Source organism: Salvelinus fontinalis, chromosome 24, assembly GCF_029448725.1.
Source record: "Salvelinus fontinalis isolate EN_2023a chromosome 24, ASM2944872v1, whole genome shotgun sequence".
Classification (NCBI taxonomy): Eukaryota; Metazoa; Chordata; class Actinopteri; order Salmoniformes; family Salmonidae; genus Salvelinus; species Salvelinus fontinalis.
Genome location: NC_074688.1, coordinates 30,367,495 through 30,382,346, shown reverse-complemented (window position 1 = coordinate 30,382,346; position 14,852 = coordinate 30,367,495). Strand labels below are relative to the sequence as shown.

Below are 14,852 nucleotides of genomic sequence, written 5' to 3'. Positions count from 1 at the left end.
CCCTAGATCTGTGCCTCAACACAATCCTGTCTCTGAGTTCTATGTACAGTTCCTTCGACTTCATGACTTCATGTTTTTGCGCCGCCATGCACTGTGTAGATAGGTGTGTGCCTTTCCAAATCATGTCCAATCAAGTTGTAGAAACATCTCAAGGATGATCAATTGAAACAGGATGCACCTGAGCTCAAAGACTCATAGCAAAGGGTCTGAATACTTCTGTAAATAAGGTATTTCAGTTTTTATTTTTAATACATTTGCTAACATTTCTAAAAACCTGTTTTTGCTTCGTCATTATTGGGTATTGTGTGTAGATTGATGAGGAAAACATTTAATTTAATCCATTTTAGAATAAGTCAAGGGGTCTGAATACTTTCCAAATGCACCATACATCAGCCTAGCAGCAGAGTTGGGGCTCTTGGTGATTTTGCATCCAGGACCCTACATCTGTGCTGAGTGGGACTTAGGAGTGCTGCACATGTTGTTTCCATTACTTTAAGCCTTTAACTTTGTAGCAGGGGTTAGTCCAATTTTACCCAAGCCAAAATGTTGAATGTTCAATGAGACCTCCTTATACCGTTTTTTTCCTTTCGGCTGTGTCACGTTCCTGACCTGTTTTCTGTTGTTTTTGTATGTGTTTAGTTGGTCAGAGTGTGAGTTGGGGTGGGTAGTCTATGTTATGTGTTTTCTATGTTGGGTTAAGGTGTTGCCTGATATGGTTCTCAATTAGAGGCAGGTGTTTGACGTTTCCTCTGATTGAGAACCATATTAAGGTAGGCTGTTCTCACTGTTTGTTTGTGGGTGATTGTTCCTGTGTCTGTGTATACCACACGGGACTGTTTTGTTTGTTTGTTCGTTTTAGGTAGTCTGTTCCTGTTTCATGCGTTCTTCGTCTATATGTAAGTTCTTATGTTCAGGTCAGTCTACGTCGTTTGTTGTTTTGTAAATCATCGAGTGTTTTTCGTGTCAGTGTTCGTCTTGTCTAATTAAATCATTATGTATTCATCACCCGCTGCGCCTTGGTCCGCTCATTCACCACAAGACGAACGTTACAGAATCACCCACCAAACCCGGATCAAGCAGCGGGTTAACGGGCAGCAGCGACAGCAGCAGTGGTACAAGGAGGAATGGACATGGGAGGAAATTCTAGACGGAGAAGGACCCTGGGCAGAGCCAGAGGAGTGTCGCCGCCCCAAAGCGGAGCTGGAGGCAGCGAAAGCGGAGAGGCGGCATTATGAGGCGCTAGCAAGGCAGAGCGGCTGGAAGCCCGAGAGACACACCCAAAAAATTTGTGGGGGGGGGGGGGGGGGGGGGTGTAAAGGATAGTGTGGCGAGGGCAGGTCAGAAACCTGCGCCCACTTCCCATCCTTACCGTGGAGAGCGGGAGTACGGGCAGACACCGTGTTATGCGGAAGAGCGCACGGTGTCTCCTGTACGGGTGCATAGCCCGGTGCGGGTTATTCCACCTCCCCGCACTGGGCGGGCTAGATTGAGCATTGAGCCAAGTGCCATGAAGCCGGCTCTACATATCTGGCCTCCAGTACGTCTCCTTGGGCCGGTGTACATGGCACCAGCCTTACGCATGGTGTCCCCGGTTCGCCAACACAGCCCAGTGCAGGTTATTCCACCTCCCCGCGCTGGACGGGCTACGGGGAGCATGCAACCAGGTAAGGTTGGGCAAGCTCAGTGCTCAAGGGAGCCAGTACGCCTGCACGGTCCGGTATAGCCGGCGCCACCTTCCCGCCCCAGCCCAGTACCACCAGTGCCAACACCACGCACCAGGCTTCCTGTGCGTCTCCAGAGCCCTGTTCCTCCTCCACGCACTAGCCCTATGGTGCGTGTCTCCAGCCCGGCACCACCAGTTCCGGCACCACGCACCAAGCCTCCTGTGCGTCTCCAGAGCCCTGTACGCACTGTTCCTTCTCCCCGCACTCGCCCTGAGGTGCGTGCCCTCAGCCCGGTACCACCAGTGCCGGCACCACGCACCAGGCCTATAGTGCGCTTTGAGAGTCCAGTGTGCCCTGTTCCTGCTCCCCGCACTAGCCTTGAGGTGCGTGTCTCCAGTCCGGTACCACCAGTTCCGGCACCACGCACCAGGCCTACTGTGCACCTCAGCAGGTCAGAGTCGGCCGTCTGCCCAACGCCGCCTGCACTGCTCGTCTGTCCAGCGCCGTCTGAGCTGCCTGCCTGCCCAGCGCTGTCTGAGCCATCCGTCTGCCCAGCGCCGTCTGAGCCATCCGTCTGCCCAGCGCCGTCTGAGCCATCCGTCTGCCCAGCGCCATCTGAGCCATCCGTCTGCCACGAGCCTTCAGAGCCGCCCGTCTGTCCCGAGCCATTAGAGCCGTCCGCCAGTCAGGAGCCGCTAGAGGCTTCCGTCAGTCAGGAGCTGCCAGAGCCGCCAGCCAGTCAGGAGCTGCCAGAGCCGCCAGCCAGTCAGGAGCTGCCAGAGCCGCCAGACAGTCATGAGCTGCCCTATAGTCATCAGCTGCCCTACAGTCATGAGCTGCCCTCCAGTCATGAGCTGCCCTCCAGTCATGAGCTGCCCTCCAGTCATGAGCTGCCTTACAGTCATGAGCTGCCCTCCAGTCATGAGCTGCCCTCCAGTCATGAGCTGCCCTCCAGTCATGAGCTGCCCTCCAGTCATGAGCTGCCACTCAGTCCGGAGCTGCCACTCAGTCCGGAGCTGCCACTCAGTCCGGAGCTGCCATTCAGTCCGGAGCTGCCATTCAGTCCGGAGCTGCCACTCAGTCCGGAGCTGCCAGTAGTCCAGAGTTGTCCCTCTGTCCTAAGCTACCTCTCTGTTCTGAGCTACCTCTCTGTCCTGAGCTACCTCTCTGTCCTGAGCTACCTCTCTGTCCTGAGTTGTCTCCTCTATTTAGGAGGGGCCTTGGTGAAGGTTCCTGGACCATGGTCGGGGGCGAGGGTCGCCACTCAAGGGACGCTAAGGAGGGAGACAAAGACAATGGTGGAGTGGTGTCCTCGTCCTGCGCCGGAGCCGCCACCGCGGACAGATGCCCACCCAGACCCTCCCCTTGAGTTTTAGGGGTGCGCCCGGAGTTCGCACCTTGAGGGGGGGGTCCTGTCACGTTCCTGACCTGTTTTCTGTTGTTTTTGTATGTGTTTAGTTGGTCAGGGCGTGAGTTGGGGTGGGTAGTCTATGTTATGTGTTTTCTATGTTGGGTTAAGGTGTTGCCTGATATGGTTCTCAATTAGAGGCAGGTGTTTGACGTTTCCTCTGATTGAGAACCATATTAAGGTAGGCTGTTCTCACTGTTTGTTTGTGGGTGATTGTTCCTGTGTCTGTGTATACCACACGGGACTGTTTCATTTGTTCGTTCGTTTTAGGTACTCTGTTCCTGTTTCATGCGTTCTTCGTCTATATGTAAGTTCTTATGTTCAGGTCAGTCTACGTCGTTTGTTGTTTTGTAAATCATTGAGTGTTTTTCGTGTCAGTGTTCGTCTTGTCTAATTAAATCATTATGTATTCATCACCCGCTGCGCCTTGGTCCGCTCATTCACCACAAGACGAACGTTACAGGCTGGCTGTTCCGTGACAAAAACATGAAGTTGAGAACAACCTACTCTGTCTTCATAGAAGCAGAGAAACCTTTCCTTAACAAACTCATCCCAATAATTAAGCCTCTACAAGTACGTAAATAAGTGACCTTATTATCCAAGCTATCAAGTCCTGATATCTGTTCGCAGAGAGGTTCGTAGTTTGAAGAGGGAGGCCCCATCATTGCAGTTCAAGTGGAGAATGAGTACGGCTCATATGCAAAGGATGAACGATACATGCCTTTTATGAAGGAGGTAATGTGATACTGTACTGTTTCTCACTATCTGCATAATATTATATGCCCAGTATAGACTTTTGCAGTGACCTCTAAATGTATAGTGAAACTTTATCTCCTTTGGCCAGCTCTATTCCTCTATCCAGAGGGATCAATGAACTCCTGCTGACATTAGACAACCGGGAGGGGCTACGTTTTTTTTCTTAGCCCCTCCTCTCTTAAGTTCCCAAGACGGTAAACCTTCAAAGACTGGCAAACGGAACCATACAATATTTAGCGTACATGCAGGTATAGTGCCAATGAGTCTGTATTTTCTTCTATTTTGTCTTGCATCTGTGAAAACATAGTGGTCCAAAGACTAAGTGTGACTTTGCCCTTACTGTAGCCCCAGAAACCTCTGCTTCTAATGGAGTACTGGTTTGGGTGGTTCGATGTCTGGAGTGAATCTCACCATGTGTTTCCAGCAGAGGGTATGTTTCCCTCCAAATCAATACATTACAAACGAGATGAAAATCATGTCATATAACCCCTAGTTATATCAACGCTTAAAGTTAATCTATTATTTACATTTTAGTCATTTAGCAGACACTCTCGTCCAGAGTGACTGGGGTGGCAGGTAGCCTAGTGGTTAGAGCATTGGGCCAGTAACTGAAAGGTTGCTAGATCAAATCCCTGAGCTGACAAGGTAAAAATCTGTTGTTCTGCCCCTGAACAAGGCAGTTAACTCACTGTTCCTGGGCTGTTGTTGTAAATAAGAATTTGTTATAAACTTACTTGCCTAGTTAAATAAAATAGTAGTGAGTTTTCATTTGTACTGTTGCCCCGTGGGAATTGAACCCACAATCCTGGCATTGCAAGTGCCATGCTCCACCAACTGAGCCCACAGTGGACCATCCATCCATCACGCAAAGGACTGTATGTGGCGACCGTCTAGTATTGATTTAGTCTGTCTCCTCTGGTAGACATGTTGGCTGTGGTGTCAAAGATACTGGAGCCAGGTGTATCCATCAACCTCTATATGTTCCATGATGGAACCAGCTTTGGCTTCATGAATGGAGCTGTGGTGAACCTTGGCACCTACAAACCTCAAGTCGGAAGCTATTCAGCCAGTTTTATGTATCCCTTGAACTGACATTTTCCAAATGTACATTTCCTTGACCAGAAAAATGTTGTCATCTGAATCTGAATCTTTTTTTTTTTTGTTGATTATGATGCTTTGTTATCCGAGGCTGGAGATTACACCACCAAGTATCAGCTCCTGAGGAATTTATTCAGCCAGTTTCACAGTAAGCTTTCTCTTTCAAACATCCACATACAATACTATTTGCGTTTTGGAAAATAACAGGCCCCATATTTAATTTGTTAAATTGTCTAGCTTGGAGTGTATCTGTGTGTCTCAGATGAGAAGCTTCCTGAGGCTCCCTCTCTCCAGGCCGGGAGAGTATGAGCCTGTCATCATTCAGAAGCATCTGTCACTGTGGGAGAGCCTGCAGTTTACTGACAAGGTGAGTTAGGGGTCAAGTAGCATACTGTCTGTTGTGACCTGGCCTGCTTGGCAAGTTGGCAATACTCAAGGGTTGATGTTGATTCCATAATGGTCATTATTTAATTGAATGCACCACATTAACATTGTTTCATCATCAAGCCCTTGAAGTCAGAGGGGCCTGTCAACATTGAGAACAATAACAATGGTCAGTTCTATGGCTACACTCAATATGAGACCACCATCAGCAGCAGAGGCCTTCTGAACTCCAAGACAAATGTTAGAGACTGAGCCCTGGTGAGTACAGACAGACACAGCGACATGGCATGACTTTACTACAGTAAATGGTGCACACTGTATGACAATACATAATTTGTACTAATAAAGTTGGCCTGTCTTCGAGGTGTTTGTAGACAGACACTTTGTTGGAGTTTTGGACTATAAAATTGTGGAGATTACACTGCCTGATGGGGAAAGGTATAGTGATACTTTGTGTTTAGATTCAGGCTATAGGTGTGCTGCTGAGCTGCTTTCAAAACGGGCTAGTTAATATTCAACACCATGTTAGAGGTGAAAGCTTCTGGTGATGCTGATAAATGCATTTGTCACTAAGGTACTAGGATTATTCCAACAGAAAGTTTTCAGACAAATGTTGTTCTGACAAAGAGGAATCACAATCACTAACTTTGCACCTGCCTGTTATTGGAAAACAAGTCCATGCTGCTTAACCTATAGCACAGCGGAAGATTGGACATGATCAATTACTCTCTGCAGTCCAACTGAAAGCCAAGTTTCCTCTATTGTCTCTGTGTCCAATGCATTGTTGACTGAAGTGCTTCAATTAGTGGTTTCCACATGTTTTATGTATTTTCAATTGAAGGGGGTGAAAAGGTATTCAGTGAAAAGGTATTATATTCTTAGTTGCTACCACTTTAACAATCCGAATTCCATGGCAGAAAGCATACATTGAAGGCACTGTAGACCTTTGTTTGTAATCCTTTATTGCTGTGACATCAGTTTATAGTCGTTAAAGTGGATAGACCTGAATGCTCAACAAATAGCGACAGTATCCATGAGGTCTTGGAATAATTGTATTGTATTGATACTCGCTCATTCAGCTCTTAATCTTTAATCACATATCACCCTGTTCTTGGTCTGGTGGGAGTCATTGTATTGAACCACGTGCCTCTAAAGGGCTTTACAATCTACTGTTTGGATATGAAGCCAAACTTCCTAAAGAGGTTTGTCCTGATCATTTAGTTTATACAACAATAACTTCCATTCTGGCTCTTACAGTTTGTCATCTGTTGTCAATGCAAGTTTAACTGGCATATCAGGTTGTCTTAAAGGCCCAGTGCATTCATAAACGTGATATTCCTGTGTTTTATATATATTTCCACACTATGAGGTCGGAATAATACTGCGAAATTGTGAAAATTAACATAATACCCTTTTAGTGTAAGAGCTGTTTGAAAATACCTCCTGAAATTTCAGGCTGTTTTGGTGGAATGGAGTCATGGCCTTACATGGTGATATCACCATATGGTAAATCAGTTAATAGACCAATAAGAAAGAGAGTTCCAAACCTCTGCCAATAACAGCTAATTTTCAGTTTTCCCCTCCTCACTCAGACCACTCCCAGACAGTCCTAGCAAAATTGTTGTTTGAGAAATAGCCCTTTGCTAAGAAACCATTTTTGTTACTTTTTTTATTGAAAATAATCACAGTAAGGTACTTAATTGTTACCCAGAAATTATTTGATATTGAGATGAAAATGGCTGCATTGGACCTTTAAAGTTTAGATGACTCATATTGTAGCTCTGCCCCATCTTATTTAAATGGGGAATCTCCTCCCATGTTTCAGATTGAGTGCAACAAGCCAGTGGAACTCTGTCCCCCAAAAGCCTTCCTTCCCAGGTTTCTTCCAGGGCAGGCTGTATGTGGACGGTCATCCCAGAGACACCTTCATCCCAGAGACACAAGCATTTCGCTACACTCACATTAACATCTGCTAACAATGTGTATGTGACCAATAAAATGTGATTTGATTTGATTTTATCAGACTGAGGTTTCTTTCTTTTTTGAGTTTACATGCACCTATTATCTCAATTACCTCTACCTCATGCCCCTGCACATTGACTCAGTATGGTACTCCTATATAGTCTTGTTATTTTATTGTGTTACTATTTCATTTTTCTTACTTGTTTAATCTACATTGTTGTCAAAATGGTTATATCGTAAAAAATGCATGATTTTCTTTTGGGGGGGGGGGTGTTTGGGTTTAATGTAAGATTAGGGATAGGTTTAAAATCACATTTTTAGAAAATACATTGTAGAAATGGGCGTGCTTCATGACTTTGCGGCTGTGGTAACTAGCTATGACCTGGCACAACTCCGATATAAAGTGTTTTTTCTCAAAGTTGCCGGGATGTCACGTGTCTTACTTATATTAGTACACTATTAACAACCATATTACTACGAAATGTATATTCGATCAAATAAGCCATGCAATTTTTTGACAACGAAACTCGACACTCATTGACCTACATACAAAAACTCGCTTGGTGAACGAAAAAATAGATAAAACGCCACCTGCTGGAGAGGTCAGATTCCGGGCCCAGTTATCCCTCTCGCTTCGGGTCTTCCGCGCTGTTCTTATTCACGATTCCGGTAGTTGCGGACCACTGCGTTATTGCCCGTGAATTGTCATTTTGCGACGTTTGCGGAACTTTGTTACAACGTTGAGCAATAGCGATCATTGGTCATTTCAATTTAAAATTCGATGGTTAGTTTCATTGCACGAACGGGTGGAGTCTGGTTTTCCACGCGTTTCTTGCACAGTAGCCTAGTAAATTGTGCATTTGAAATGCCTGTTTATAAATTGTACTGCTACTAGGTTGTGCATTGAATGAACAGCAGCCTAAACTGGAGAGCTATTCGATCCACAAAACGGATACTGCTTTATTTTAGGACTCGCTTCAGTATTTTGACACATTTCGCATGGAAATGGAGATTGCCACCGCGCTGGGGTGCTCTGTTGGTTTTACCTTCGGAGGACTAGTATTTGTAGCGTATAAACTTGGTTTACTGTATCAGTTGTTTCATAAGGTAAGTCACTTCTGTGTAAACAATGTTTCATTCTAATTTGGTGTCAGCCTGCTCACTTGCTGTCTCAACTGTGAAACTCACATGCAGCCTGGTATTCTCAGAAGCAAAACAACTTGTTCATACCTTACTACAGTGTTATTTTACTCACTTGCTTCTTCACCTAGCCTAAGTGAACCTACATAAGACTCAGATACTCATCTAGTAGGTGAAAGGTAACCCTACTGTATGTGAGAGAACTTTGAACTGCCTTGTGGCTATCTAACACAAAGGCCATGACGACACAGTGCAGGTTCTTCAGAAGTTATACAATAGGCTACATAAGGAGCATTAGGTCTACAAGGACAATATGCAGTTCATTGCTAAATACAAGATAATGATATATAGATAACCAATAAGCCTTTTCTAGTTTACAACAAAACTTTGCAGTTATTTAAATTAAACTATACACTGTCCTTGACCCTGATTTGAGATCTGCCTGTTCAGTCCTTTACCTGAGTCCTCTAATTCTTCCCCCAGACTGAGACTCAGAGCCCTCGCCATGGTGGGGAGAGTGTGGCAGAGGTTCTGCGTGCCCATGGTGTTAAGTTTGTCTTCACCCTGGTGGGGGGGCACATCTCGCCCATCTTGGTGGCCTGCGAGAAGCTGGGCATCCGCATCGTGGACACCAGGCATGAGGCTACTGCCGTCTTTGCAGCTGATGCTGTAGCTAGGCTCTCAGGTAAACTAGTACCGTACATTACCTACTATAAAATCCTAAATACCTTGCATTACAGTTGTCCATCTGAACCGTTTGGACCTGGTTTAACTTGCTTAGGACACTGTAGTCTACTCATGTGTTCATACTGTAGCATTGACACTGTCAGTGATTCTCCCTCCAACAGGCACTGTAGGTGTAGCTGCAGTGACTGCTGGCCCAGGCCTGACTAACACAGTCACAGCAGTAAAGAACGCTCAGATGGCCGAGTCTCCACTGCTTCTCATAGGGGGCGCTGCTGGAACACTACTTCAGGTGAGAGTCTGAGGCCTTTTACTGGTGTAGCAGCATGGGGGTACCCTAGTTCTAACGTTAACACTAAGGCTACGCTGCAATAGCAAGTTAGACTCAATAATGACCATAATCTTGCACTGTACAGTTGAGTGACTGTGGGTGAGCACAATATATATTGATTCTCCCTATCCATTGTGGAGGTTTGACCTCTTGGTGAACTGTTGTGCAGGGTAGAGGAGCGCTGCAGGACATTGACCAGATGTCCCTGTTCAAGCCGCTGTGTAAGTTCTGCGCCTCGGTGAGGAGTGTGAGGGAGATCGTCCCCACGATGAGGAAGGCCCTGGCCATTTCCCAGTCTGGAACTCCAGGACCTGTGTTCATAGAGTTCCCCATTGACACACTCTACCCCTTCCACCTGGTGTCCAAAGAGTTCGGAGTGAAAAACTCTCCCAAGGGAATAATGGGGAAAGTTGTCACTTGGTAAGTAATCAGCAGGATTGTGCTTGACCATGCTTTCACACATCCCTAGTGATTTGTGAAAGTAACAGATACTGTATATGTTCTTCCATAAGGTACCTCCACAATCACCTAAAGAACTTGTTTGCTGGGGCCTGGGAAACCAGAGATGTTTCACCTCTCCCTGTGCACATCCCTCAGGCCACAGACGATCAGGCAAGACTAACTCTAAACCTCAGTCATTCTCTAACAACAGTGAGAAAGGCTTAATTTGGTAGAACCAGTCAGTTCGTACTAGCCAGTTACGGATTTCCACATAGACATGAAGGCATGTTTTTATGTAACCCTTGTGGCTCAATCTCTAGTGATTTGACATCAGGTACAAAAGTGTATAGAGCTGGTGAGCAGAGCCAAGAAGCCTGTTATCCTACTGGGGAGCCAGGCAACACTACCTCCAACACCTGCAGATGACATCAGGTATTTCAACAACCACATTTATATTACACATCATCAGACTTTTGGTCCATTCAATGCCAATTCATATAGTTGTCCTGTTACAGGGTAGCCCTGGAGTCCCTGGGCATCCCTTGCTTCCTGGGGGGAATGTCCCGTGGCATGCTGGGTAGGAACAGTCCCTTGCACATCAGACAGAACAGGAAATATGCCCTAAAGGACGCAGACCTTGTGCTGCTAGCAGGTGAGACACAAACTGCCATCTGTAAATCTTGTCTCCATACAGTTGTTTGTATTTATTATGGATCCCCATTAGCTGCTGCCAAAGCAGCAGCTACTCTTCCTGGTGTTCAGCAAAATTAAGGCAGTTTATACAATTTTTAAAACAATACATTAACAGATTTCACAACACACTGTGCCCTCAGGCCCCTACTCCACCACTACCACATATCTACAGAACTAAATCCATGTGTATTTATAGTGCGTATGTTACCGTGTGTATGCATGTGTCTGTGCCAATGTTTGTTTTGCTTCACAGTCCCCGCTGTTCCATAAAGTGTTTTTTTTTAATCTGTTTTTAAATCAAATTTTACTTCTTGTGTCAGTTACTTGATGTGGAATAGAGTTCCATGTAGTCATGGCTCTATGTAGTACTGTGTGCCTCCCATAGTCTGTTCTGGACTTGGGGACTGTGAAGAGACCTCTGGTGGGGTATGCATGGGTGTCCGAGCTGTGTGCCAGTAGTTTAGACAGACAGCTCGGTGCATTCAACATGTCAATACCTCTCATAAATAAAAGTAGTGATGAAGTCAATCTCTCCTCCACTTTCTGCCAGGAGAGATTGACATGCATATTATTAATATTAGCTCTCTGTGTACATCCAAGTGCCAGCAGTGCTGCTCTGTTCTGAGCCAATTGCAATTTTCCTAAGTCCTTTTTTGTGGCACCTGACCACACGACTGAACAGCAGTCAAGGTGTGACAAAACTAGGGCCTGTAGGACCTGCCTTGTTGATAGTGTTGTTAAGAAGGCAGAGCATCGCTTTATTATAAACAGACTTCTCCCAATCTTCACTACTACTGCATCAATATGTTTTGACCATGACAGTTTGCAATCCAGGGTTACTTCAAGCAGTTTAGTCATCTCAACTTGTTCAATTTCCATATTTGTTTATTACAAAATTTTGTTGAGGTTTAGGTTTTAGTGAGTTTTGTTCCAAATACAATGATTTTAGTTTTAGAAATATTTATGGCTAACTTATTCCTTGCCACCCACTCTGAAACTAACTGCAGCTCTTTGTTGAGTGTTTCAGTCGCTTTAGTAGCTGACGTGTTGAGTCATCCGCATACATAGACAATCTGGCTTTACTCAGTCAGTGGCATGTCGTTAGTAAAAATGTAAAAAAGCAAGGGGCCTAAACAGCTACCCTATTCCTGATTCTAACTGAATTATATTTGAGAGGCTTCCATTAAAGAACACCCTCTGTGTTCTGTTAGAGAAGTAACTCTTTAGCCACATTATAGCAGGGGGTGTAAAGCCATAACATGTTTTTCCAGCAGCAGACTATGATCGATAATGTCAATAGCTGCACTGAAGTTTAACAAGACAGCCCCAACAATCACTTCATCAATTTCTGTTGTTTTTGAGGCTGTCTCACAATGGTGGTATGTGTTGCAGGAACTGTATGTGACTTCCGATTAAGCTACGGCAGAGTGCTGAACAGGCGCAGCAAGATCATTGCCGTCAACAGAGATAAGACTCAACTTCTGAAGAACTCTGACATGTTCTGGAAGCCCAATGTGGCCATTCAGGGTTGGTACTGTTGTCTGAATTGTCCAATCAATCTTATTTGCTTTCACAAAACGCTGCCACTTCCTGTTTGGCTATTTGATCTTGTGGAGACTAAAATGTCTGTTTGTCTTTTAGGAGATGTAGGCTCCTTCCTACTCCATCTCTCCAAAGGCCTCATGGGCCACAAATGTCCCGAGGACTGGCCACAGAGGCTCAAAGCAGGAGACGTCACCAAAGAGAAGGCTAATCGGTACACAATTTATTCAGCCAGTTGGGCAGAAAGCCAACTGTTTTTTGTTTTTTCTTTTTATACATAACCAATAACCTTCATGCAAATTAATCAGTACATCTAGTGCACCAAACACAGACAGTACAGGTTGTGTTAGTTCCCTGTGAAAGTGTGTTTTGCGCTGTGTGTTTTCTGTGCAGGGGGAAGGCTGATGAGAAGACGGACCACCACCTGAACCCCCTGAGTGTCCTGCACCGTGTGGATGAGCTGATGGCTGACGACAGCATCATAGTGGCGGATGGGGGCGACTTTGTGGGCAGTGCTGCCTACATCATGAGACCAAGGGGCCCACTCCGCTGGCTGGATCCAGGTCAAGATCCTCAGTGGACAGTGTTAAATACAAATAGACAATATTTTTGGAAATGTGTTATAGGATTGTGGTCACTTGCGTAAGAGGGGTATTAACATGTACAATAAAACAAATAGGACTTGTTTATTTAATTTGAAAACGGGACATTCTTGATATCTTAATGGATGATTACCTGATGTTGTTGGTCATTCTAACAGGAGCATTTGGAACCCTTGGTGTTGGAGGAGGGTTTGCTCTGGGAGCCAAGCTGTGTCGGCCTGAGTCAGAGGTACAGTAGAATACCAAGCAGGCCTTATCCGTCACTGTTTTATAGGGGTTTAGGTTTTTCGGTTTGTTCATGTTGTGAAACACCATTTTTGGCTGAGTTTAGCTGACTTAAGTTTCTCATTGAGGTGTGGATTATCTATGGCGATGGTTCCCTGGGATACAGTGTTGCAGAATTTGACACTTTTACCAGACACAAGGTACAGTAATAACCAATTCACCATTCAGACCAACTTATCAACTAACAAACTGGTCTGAATGCATGATTCATCTGCTTTGTCCCTCTTTCTCCCAGACGCCAGTAATTGCTCTGGTGGGGAACGATGCCTGTTGGAGCCAGATCTCCAGGGAGCAGGTTCCCATCCTGGGCAGCAGCGTGGCCTGTGGCCTGGCCTTCACAGGTCTTTTATATGTTGGCCTACTGTGCCACCATACTGGGGATCTCTAGTGCCTATACTCACACATGCAAGGTCTCTGTTAGCCCATGTCATGTCTTTGGATGTCATGCTGTCTGTTCTCCCCTTCCCTAGATTACCACATAGTTGCAGATGGTTACGGAGGCAAGGGCACCCTCATTGGTCGCGAGGACGAGGACAAGCTGGATGACATCATAAAAGAGGCACAGAAGGAGACCCGAGAGGGGAGAGCCACACTACTCAATGTTCTCATAGGGAAGACCAACTTCAGAGAGGGTTCCATCTCTGTGTAGAGTAGCTCAGACAGACCACAACCTCTGGGGTCTCTGTCTGGACCTGTGGGTCCTAAAACCTTCCCACCTTGCCTAGAAACCCAACTCTGTTCACATGCTGTTGAACAGTACAACTGCTGCATTTTGCTTGTGAAGAAAAGTGTGATTTCTGGGAACCTCAACAATTCAGGAACTCATTCTTCTCAATCTTTTATCAGCCTTTTGATCCTTGAAATATACACTTTTAACCAATTAATGTATATTGACTTCGGATAGCCTATTGATTTACTGAACTCTACCTTGAAACTTGTCATTTATTTTGAAAAAGTGATATTTAAAAAAGGGATATTTGGTGGCAGGTAGCCTAGTGGTTAGAGTGTTGGGCCAGTAACCGAAAGGTTGCTAGATCGAATCCCCGAGCTGACAAGGTAAAAATCTGTTCTTCCCCTGAGTAAGGCAGTTAACCCACTGTTCCTAGGCCGTAATTGTAAATAAGAATTTGTTCTTAACTGACTTGCCTAGTTCAATTTTATTTATCAAAAAATATTTATGAAAATGCATCATACACTAAGCTACAAGCCGCAGGAGGATTTGTAGGGTTAACATCAAGGTAATAAATACAATTGTAATACTGTAGTTTTTAATTTAAATGGTATAGAATTAATGATTGTATGCCTTTAATTCTTGAATGTACTGTAAGACTCCACAAATACATCAATCAACAGAATGGATACACAAATAGAAGATGTTGATTCAAAAGTTAATTATAACAGTAGGAGTGCCCTATTTAAAACTGGAAGATGTTATCATATTTTACCACTTGGGTAGTGGTCATTATAATCTTGAATAAATTATAACATTTTATTACACTGCTCATACTATTTCATATATTCTATTTATATTTTAAGGAGTTCTGCATTATCATGCAAATTGAAGTCCACCTTACATTTGCCTTGATTTCATGTTAACATCAGAAGCCTCCTCCCTAAAAAATAAAAATCACTGCTTTAACACACTCCGCCAACCCTGATGTTCTAGCCATGTCTGAATCCTGGCTTAGGAAGGCCACCAAAAATTCAGAAATTTCCATCCAACTACAACATTTTCCACCAAGATAGAACTGCCAAAGGGGGTGGAGTTGCAATCTACTGCACAGACAGCCTGCAGAGTTCTGTCATGCTATCCAGGTCTGCCCAAACAGTTTGAGCTTCTACTTTCAAAAATCCATCTTTCC

At 44.9% G+C, this 14,852-nt stretch overlaps 1 protein-coding gene and 1 long non-coding RNA gene across 2 annotated transcripts; both read left to right on the top strand.

Annotated features, from left to right (window-relative positions):
- The first annotated feature begins 3,720 nt into the window (after positions 1 to 3,720).
- LOC129822654 (uncharacterized) lies at positions 3,721 to 5,517 on the top strand. Its single transcript, XR_008754501.1, has 3 exons — positions 3,721 to 5,074; positions 5,189 to 5,293; positions 5,434 to 5,517. It is a non-coding gene; the product is annotated as an uncharacterized LOC129822654 (long non-coding RNA).
- A 2,341-nt stretch (positions 5,518 to 7,858) lies between these two features.
- LOC129822280 (2-hydroxyacyl-CoA lyase 2-like) lies at positions 7,859 to 14,485 on the top strand. Its single transcript, XM_055880425.1, has 14 exons — positions 7,859 to 8,379; positions 8,896 to 9,097; positions 9,261 to 9,388; positions 9,597 to 9,847; positions 9,940 to 10,039; positions 10,203 to 10,300; positions 10,384 to 10,520; positions 11,954 to 12,088; positions 12,203 to 12,317; positions 12,497 to 12,666; positions 12,864 to 12,934; positions 13,059 to 13,130; positions 13,226 to 13,331; positions 13,461 to 14,485. The coding sequence occupies exons 1-14, from the start codon at positions 8,272 to 8,274 to the stop codon at positions 13,637 to 13,639; spliced, it is 1,872 nt and encodes a 623-aa protein (XP_055736400.1). The 5' UTR covers positions 7,859 to 8,271; the 3' UTR covers positions 13,640 to 14,485.
- Positions 14,486 to 14,852: the final 367 nt, after the last annotated feature.